This window comes from Eleutherodactylus coqui, chromosome 2, assembly GCF_035609145.1.
Source record: "Eleutherodactylus coqui strain aEleCoq1 chromosome 2, aEleCoq1.hap1, whole genome shotgun sequence".
NCBI lineage: Eukaryota > Metazoa > Chordata > Amphibia > Anura > Eleutherodactylidae > Eleutherodactylus > Eleutherodactylus coqui.
Window position 1 is genome coordinate 13,523,541 of NC_089838.1, and position 9,114 is coordinate 13,532,654.

Sequence of the window (9,114 nt, forward strand, 5' to 3'; positions counted from 1 at the left end):
GAGGTTAGGGGCGTCACCCTGTCAATCTCTTGCCTTTCCAGGCCAGCAGCACCTCACTCTGTCTCTCCTTGGTAGGAACTGGCTTTTTATCTCATTCCTGCTCCACCCCTTGGTTAACCCTCGCAATAGAAGTCCTGTCTATGGCCCTCTACAGGCCCTTCTGTGCACTACACTACTACAAGTGATAATGAAAAAGTGTACAATTTTGCGTATTCCTGTAATCTTTCGCATTGTTTGCAGGCATTAAAACGCTGTTACCTGAAGAACACCGTCGCTCTCTGGCAATTACTCACCACGCTGAAGTCGGAACATCTTCTGCGTCTTAAAAGAGTAAGCTATAACTTTGTCTTATGAATGCTCTAGCCCTTCTGTGCATCTTGATGAATGTAGGAGCCTAAAACATCCCTAATACTGTGTTTTTTGGGTTTTTTTTCAGGACCCTTTTGTTGATGTAGACCGAGCTTATAAGAGGAGATTGGACAAGGAAGGGCGGCAACAACTCCATGTTTTCCTGGAGCAAAATGGAACAAATGTCTTTTTGTTCGAATTGCATGAGATGATCACCATAAAACTAATGACTCCGCACAGCACTGCCGATTTCCATCCCTCCTGGACGTAAGTTACATTAGTGTTCATTGCTTTATATTAATCTTTTTATATGATGTACTTTGTATGCAAGTACATTATCCTCTGTACTAAAAGTATGGAGGCAGCTGTTAGGGCCGTGTCCAAGTATGCTCTTTGTTGTTCAAGACCCTAAAGGCGAGCTCCCTCCATGTTTTTTGGTTTTGTTTCTTTCAGTTGTGTGATATCCATGCCAGTATCAGCTCTGACAGTATCAGCCATCGTGTTCTTTGGCGGTCGGGTCTTCTTTTGTCACTGATCTGTCCAAGCATTATAGATTTTTCTAGCGACTCTGCTCACATTACATGGCCAAAATCCGTGAGCCTGAGCCCGGCCATCTTGCTCTCCAGTGATTATATCCGCAACAGGAATAGTGAAGGAAAGTGAAAAAGCTCAAAAAACATATAAATTTTATATGGTCGTGATTGTTCTGACATGCAGAAAAAGAGTTATCCGATCGTTTCTAGTGCATAGTGAACACTGTAAAAAAAATAAGTAAATAGCAAAATTCCTGTGTTTTTCACCATGCTCTCCAAAAAAAAGTAAGTTTATATGTACCATAAAATAGTATGAGTAAAAACGACAGCTCGCCATGCAACTTGTGCGCTCATGATTATGTCCAAGGAAAATGTAAAAAGTTGTGGCTTTTGAAAAATGGAGATGAAAATTCCAAATATCCTTCCATCCTTAGCTCCAAAATAGGCTTCTTCCTTAAGGGATTAAACCTGATTTTGTTTACAAATCAAAATCTTAACATTAATGTAGAGAAGGGCTTTTTGACACTCAAACCACCACCACCACCCCCCCCCCCCCCCCCCCCCCCCCCAGGTCTGAACGGTCTTGTGGTGTGCCTGGACTATTCTAGCAGCCAGCCTGAGGTCTTCTCTGTAAATGTAGAGCTCCTTGCAGCAGCACCTGTAGTAATAATCACATCTCTGCTCCCATTTCATTGTGTTTCACCCCTGAAATTCTTGATTGCAGCCTCAGAGAAGTGCTGGGACCTCTTATTGATGCCAAAAATGTCTCCTTCCCTGAAATGGAGGATGACTTTCCGGAGCAGATTGCACTTGCCCATTGCATCGACGCGTGGAAGATCGCTGCCTCTAAGAAGTGGGATCGCCTTTAACGTTGCCTGCTGCTCCCCCGGACGGACACTTTCTAGTTCTGCCGCACACTCAGGCTTTTGTACTCCCTTTTCTACCACTCTGGTATTAGAAACCAGTCATTCATGTGAATGGCCAGCTGTTTGTTTAAAGCAGAGCTGAGGGCGACCATTTTCCAAGGATTTGAGCATCTTGGCACGACCCCCTTGACAGCATTTCATAGTATGACGTAAAATAACTTTGTAAGTAGTTTGCAGTGATCATGACTTCTCTAATCATACCCATGGCTGCTTCCAACATGTGGCTGGCTGCACTCTGAGGCAAGCAGTGCTATGTCTCCAGGGTCCTACAATGTGTCACTATTAGCTGAACTAACAGCACAATGCTCAATTACACTTAGTTTTGATTGGGAAATGTATAACTTTACACGAGTCCAAAAAAATTCATGCAACATACAGAAGAGACAATAGCATAGTACTCCATACAGACATGGACCGCAGCCGTAATCCAAGCACAGGGACTGCCGTAGCGAACAGGAAGTACTTGGCACATTTTGTTTTTCTTCAGCCAAGTAAATTAGCACTTAGTCTTAAATAATCCGACTTCTGGAAGTCCGTATACTTGTGAGCTGTTCTGTTATCAGCTGTTAAATGTACTAATAATATGTCCTTGTTGGCTTTACCTCTGCCAGGTGAGTTTATTGGCCTATACAAGGCAGCTAACTCGATTGCTTAAACTGATTGACTTACAGAAATAACTGGTTTACTTGGCACATACCAACTGTGACAAATATGCCATTAAAAATTGCTCCATGGTTGGTTAGCGATGGGCGTTTGTGTCTCATTTACAGTGAAATGTATTTGTATGTTAGCTGTGCACAGAGATCTTGAAATCCACCTGCGGATATTAAAGGCCAGAAGTTACAGTGTGTTGGATAATCTGGTACATAAAACATATCATCTAAGGTGCCATGCCAGAACGCCTGCACTGTTTTGTTTGGGCTTTTCTGCTAGATCTGCATCAGAAGCTCCAAACAGAACCGCCAACGCAGATGTGAATGGACCTTAATCCTACACCGTGTCAGCAGAGATCTAAATCCGCAATTATTGGCAGCCGGAACTTTAGTGTAACGTCTTATGCCTTGGTAAACGCATGCGGATGACACCCCGCCCACTTGCAGTGACAGAAGGCTGCAAGATTTTGGCAGTAACACTGGCAGAGTCTGCTACCCATTGGCATCCATGGGTGGGCAGGGCTTCTGGACGCATCCGATTAAGGCTATTTGCACACAATGAGATTTGCATTGAGCACATACCATTTGTCACATGCTATGTAACAGTGCTTATTCCTGCACACTCCCGGAAACTAATTACGATTTCTCTGCGAGCGAAGGAAACATCACAGCATGTTCTATTTTAGTGCGAATTCCGCATTGACAGCTTCTATTGAAGTCAATGGAAGCCGTCCGACCTACGGCCCATCTGCAATTAATATTCCAGATAGATTGCAGGTATCTGCGGCATCATCGCCTAGCCGCGCCGTGGGAAAAAGCATTTAAAAAAAATCTGTATGGCATATGTCTGACAGCGGCCCACTGCAGCCATCCGCAGTACAGATAAAGAAGGAAAGTGACTGACAGGTACACGCGGACGCCGGCTGCGGTCAGGGACGGATTTCACTGTGGGCTCCTGCATGCGGAGTCCGACCCGTTCATGTGCAGCCCACCTTACTGCAACATGGGACCATAACCTAAAACAAACTAAGTGGCTAGCTTAAAGCAACCCTCCCATCTCCAGGTCAAAATTTTTCCAAGGTTCAGAGCGGATGAGTTACTTTCTGTGCAGATCTGACTTTTCTATGGGTTCGTTAGTGATTATCTAATACGGTCACACCACTTCTCAGACTACTTGATGATCACTGCGCATCAATAGTTAATCAATGCTTGCTACTTTCAGATTGAGTGCTGGTCATTGGAAGCTGCATGCAATGTCTTCTACACATGGCATTGGCAAACACCGCGATCAAAAATGATTTTTACTGCTGTTTTCAAACATGTCACAGCGTTCACAGAGCTTTTTAATGCATCCCATCATTGTGATGGATGGTGAGGTGCATTAAAGTACGCATAAATGCGCCAAAATGAATCGCAGCGTTAGAAATTGCCGTGTTGGAGCACAGGTATCCCAATGGGAGCGTTGGACTGCGATTACCGCAGCGGGCAAAATGCTGCAGTAAAAAGGCCATGTAAATACAGAGCATAATTATGCGTGCAAAAATACAGAAAGGACTATTGTTTTGATGGGCAAATACCCAGTGAATACACATTTTTCTATGCACATTCACTTCTATGGCCTATTCTCCTGCCTAATATGCACCAGTCAAAGTCTCGTTTGACTACGGATATGCCCATGTGAATGAGCCCTAAGGCTCCAGGGCACGGGTGCAACCACATTTTCTGCGCCCATTATAGTTATACCCCTGGATCCTTGGCAGCCTAAAAGCTGCACCAAAGTAAAGGCAAAACGTATACCAGGTAGAGGCTGCCCACTTGCTAAACACGCAAGATAAATTTACAATGGTTAACCTCCATCTACAGCCGCCTAAGGAAAAACTGTCAGAGCAGTAGGTATGTTTTAAAGTGACCCTCCAACTTTGGGACAAAATTCTGTGCCATCTGTCTCATCCACCAATTCCTGATCTTCAGACTACCTAAGCATCATAGTGCATTATTGGTAGTGTTAGACTACCAATGCACTATTACGTACTCTGTGATTGGCCAGAGCTACTCATGTGAACAGCACTGACCAGTCAGAGAGCAGTAAATTAGATACTTAGAAAATTGCAGCCATGTTTGATTGCTGAATACAGAACCCCCTTACCCTCCTATCCTCATGCAGAATTTTGTCCAGAAACTGGAGAGTCGCTTTAAAGGGAGCCAGTCACATTAAATAAAGTTATGGTGCTGTTAGCCGAGGTGACAATGAGCCAAGTGATGTATTTTTTATACGCGCCTACTTTCCCTATCCTGCCTTGTCACCTGCCGAAGTCCATGTGCCGCACAAATCATGACTGATTGCTGTGCACGCACCTGCATAACAAGCCTATCTGGAGAAAGTACATCTGATTTGTATGGGGCGAGCAGACTTCAGCGAGTAAGGGCAGGAGCGGGCGAGGATTTAAAAAAAATATATATATCACCCAGCTCCCTGTTCCTCCGATAACTTAGTTTATGGCGCTGCAGGGAGATAACCGGTAACCTTTACAGCATCTTGGCATGGATTCTACCCCTTGTGCTAGGAATGATAAATATGTTGCAAATTAGAAAACAATAAAGTGGCCCTTGTATGCAAAAGAGATAAACCTTCTATGTTACATCACATATAAAGGCCAGTAGTCACCGGTACTGGAGGGCTGGCCTTCCTCACATAAAAAGGCCAATAGTCTCTAGTACTGGGGGGCTAGTCTTCCTCACATTTAAAGGCCAGTAGTCACCGATACTGGCGGTCTGCTCTTCCTCACATATAAAGCCCAGTAGTCACTGGAACTGGAGAGCTGCTCTTCTTCACATATAAAGGCCAGTAGTCAACGGTACTGGAGAGCTGGTCTTCCTCACATATAAAGGCCAGTAGTCACCAGTACTGGAGGGCTGGTCTTCTGCACATATAAAGGCCGGTAGGCTCTAGTACTTGGGGGCTGGTCTTCCTCACATATAAAGACCAGTAGGCACCGGTACTGACGGGCTGGTCTTCCTCACATATAAAGGCCAGTTGTCACCCGTACTGGCGGGCTGGTTTTCCTCACATAAAAAGGCCAGTAGTATCTGGTACTGGGGGGCTGGTCTTCCTTACCTATATAGGCCAGTAGTCACCGGTACTAGAGGGCTGGTTTTTCTCACATATATAGGCCAGTAGTCACCGGTACTGGAGAGCTGCTCTTCCTCACATTTAAAGGCCAGTAGTCACCGGTACTGGAAGGCTGGTCTTCCTCACACATATAGACCAGTAGTCGCCAGTGCTGGAGGACTGCTCTTCCTCACATATATAGGCCAGTCATCACCGGTACAAGAGGGCTGGTCTTCCTCACATATAAAGGCCAGTAGTCACCGGTACTAGAGGGCTGGTCTTCCTCACATATAAAGGCCAGTAGTCACCGGTACTAGAGGGCTGGTCTTCCTCACATATAAAGGCCAGTAGTCACCGGTACTAGAGGGCTGGTCTTCCTCACATATAAAGGCCAGTAGTCACCGGTACTAGAGGGCTGGTCTTCCTCACATATAAAGGCCAGTAGCCACCAGTACTAGAGAGCTGGTCTTCCTCACATATAAAGGCCAGTAGTCTCTGGTATTGAGGGGCTGCTCTTCCTCACATATAAAGGCCAGTAGTCACCGGTACTAGAGGGTTGGTTTTTCTCAAAGATAAAAGGCCAGTAGTCACCGGTACTAGAAGGCTGGTCTTCTTCACATATAAAGGCCAGTTGTCACCCGTACTGGTGGGCTGGTCTTCCTCACATAAAAAGCCCAGTAGTATCTGGTACTAGGGGGCTGGTATTCCTAACATATAAAGGCCAGAAGTCACTGGTACTTGCGGGCTGCTCTTCCTTACCTATAAAGTTAGTAGTCACCGAAACTAGAGGGCTGGTCTTCCTCACATATAAAGGCCAATAGTCACCGGTACTGGAGGGCTGGTCTTCCTCACATATAAAGGCCAGTAGTGACCAGTACTGAAGAGCTGCTCTTCCTCACACTTAAAGGACAGTAGTCACTGGCAGTGGAGGGCTGATCATCCTCACATTTAAAGGGGTTGTCTCGCGGCAGCAAGTGGGTCTATACACTTCTGTATGGCCATATTAATGCACTTTGTAATATACATCGTGCATTAAATATGAGCCATACAGAAGTTATTCACTTACCTGCTCCGTTGCTAGCGTCCCCGTTGCCATGGTTCCGTCTAACTTCGGTGTCGTCTTGCTTTTTTAGACGGGCTTGCGCAGATGGATCTTCTCCCTTCGGCTGGTCTTGGAAGCATCGGCGTTTTGGCTCCGCCCCCTTTTCGCGTCATCGCGTAGCTCCGCCCCATGACGTGTGCCGGTTCCAGCCTCCTGATTGGCTGGAATCGGCACGTGACGGGGGCGGAGCTACGCGATGACGCGAAAAGGGGGCAGAGCCAAAACGCCGATGCTTCCAAGACCAGCCGAAGGGAGAAGATCCATCTGCGCAAGCGCGTCTAAAAAAGCAAGAAGACACCGAAGTTAGACGGAACCATGGCAACGAGGACGCTAGCAACGGAGCAGGTAAGTGAATAACTTCTGTATGGCTCATATTTAATGCACGATGTATATTACAAAGTGCATTAATATGGCCATACAGAAGTGTATAACCCCACTTGCTTTCGCGAGACAACCCCTTTAAAGACCAGTAGTCACCGGTACTGGAGAGCTGCTCTTCCTGAAATATAAAGGCCAGTAGTCACCGATACTGGAGGGCTGGTCTTCCTCACATATATAGGCCAGTAGTCACCGGTACTGGCAGGCTGCTATTCCTCACATATAAAGGTCAGTAGTCACCAGGACAGGAGGGCTGGTCTTCCTCACATATAAAGGCCGGTAAGCTCCGGTACCGGGGGGCTGGTCTTCCTTACATCTAAAGGCCAGGAGTCAACAGTACTGGAGAGCTGCTTTCCTCATCAATATAGGCCAGTATTCACCGGTACAAGAGGGCTGGTCTTCCTCACATATAAAGGCCAGTAGTCACTGGTACTGCAGAGCTGCTCTTCCTCAAATATAAAGGTTGGTTAGTCACCAGGACTCGAGGACTGGTCTTCCTCACATATAAAAGGCCGGTAGTCTCCAGTACTGGGGTGCTGGTCTTCCTTACATATAAAGTCCAGTAGTCACCGGTAATAGAGAGCTGGTCTTCCTAACCTATAAAGGCCAGTAGTCACCGGTACAAGAGCGCTGGTCTTCCTTACATATAAAGGCCAGTAATGAACGGTACAGGAGGGCTGCTCTTCCTCAAATATAAAGGCGAGTATTCAACGGTACTGGGGGGCTGTTCTTCCTCACATATGAAGACCAGTAGTCACCGGTACTGCAGAGCTGGTCTTCCCCACATATAAAGGCTGGTAGCCTCCGATACTGGGGGGCTGCTCTTCCTCACATATAAAGGCCAGTAGTCACTGATACTGGAGAGCTGCTCTTCCTCAAATATAAAGGCCAGTAGTCACCGGTACTGGAGAGCTGGTCTACCTCACATATAAAGGCTGGTAGCCTCCGATACTGGGGGGCTGCTCTTCCTCACATATAAAGGCCAGTAGTCACCGGTACTGGAGAGCTGCTCTTCCTCAAATATAAAGGCCAGTAGTCACCGGTACTAGAGGGCTGGTCTTCCTAACCTATAAAGGCCAGTAGTCACCGGTACAAGAGCGCTAGTCTTCCTCACATATAAAGGCCAGTAATGACCGCTACAGGAGGGCTGGTCTTCCTCACATATAAAGGCCAGTTTTCACTGGTACTGGCGGGCTGCTCTTCCTCAAATATAAAGGCCAGTAGTCACTGGTACTGGAGAGCTGCTCTTCCTCACATATAAAGGCCAGTAGTCAACGGTACTGGGGGGCTGTTCTTCCTCACATATAAAGACCAGTAGTCACCGGTACTGCAGAGCTGGTCTTCCTCACATATAAAGGCTGGTAGCCTCCGATACTGGGGGGGCTGCTCTTCCTCACATATAAAGTCCAGTAGTCACCGGTACTGGAGAGCTGGTTTTCCTCAACTATAAAGGCCAGAAGTCACCGGTACCAGAGGGCTGGTTTTTCTCAAATATAAAGGCCAGTAGTCAATGGTACTAGAGAGCTGGTCTTCCTCACATATAATGGCCAGTAGTCACCGGTACTGACGAGCTGCTCTTCCTCACATATAAAGGCCAATTGTCACCCGTACTGGCGGGCGCGTCTTCCTCACATAAAAAGGCCAGTATTATCTGTTACTGGGGGGCTGGTCTTCCTCAAATATAAAGGCCAGAAGTCACCAGAAGTGGCGGGCTACTCTTCCTTACCTATAAAGCCCAGTAGTCACCGGTAAAGCAGGGCTGGTCTTCCTCACATATAAAGGGCCAGTAGGCTCCGGTACTGGGGGCCTGGTCTTCCTCACATATAAAGGCCAGTAGGCTCCGGTAAAGCAGGGCTGGTCTTCCTCACATATAAAGGGCCAGTAGGCTCCGATACTGGGGGGCTGCTCTTCCTCACATATAAAGGCCAGTAGTCACCGGTACTGGAGAGCTGCTCTTCCTCACATATAAAGGTTGGTTAGTCACCAGGACTCGAGGACTGGTCTTCCTCACATATAAAAGGCCGGTAGTCTCCGGTACTGGGGCGCTGGTCTTCCTTACATATAA

The 9,114-nt window shown here is 46.8% G+C and overlaps 1 protein-coding gene across 1 annotated transcript in view; it reads left to right on the plus strand.

Moving 5' to 3' along the window:
• LOC136611105 (E3 ubiquitin-protein ligase RNF213-like) overlaps positions 1 to 2,652 on the plus strand; it is a 228,127-nt gene extending 225,475 nt beyond the window's left edge. The window contains exons 55-57 of the mRNA XM_066590378.1: positions 241 to 330; positions 437 to 615; positions 1,606 to 2,652. Coding sequence (XP_066446475.1) covers positions 241 to 330; positions 437 to 615; positions 1,606 to 1,750 — 414 coding nt within the window. The 3' untranslated portion in view covers positions 1,751 to 2,652. The remainder of the gene's footprint in view (positions 1 to 240; positions 331 to 436; positions 616 to 1,605) is intronic.
• Positions 2,653 to 9,114: the final 6,462 nt, after the last annotated feature.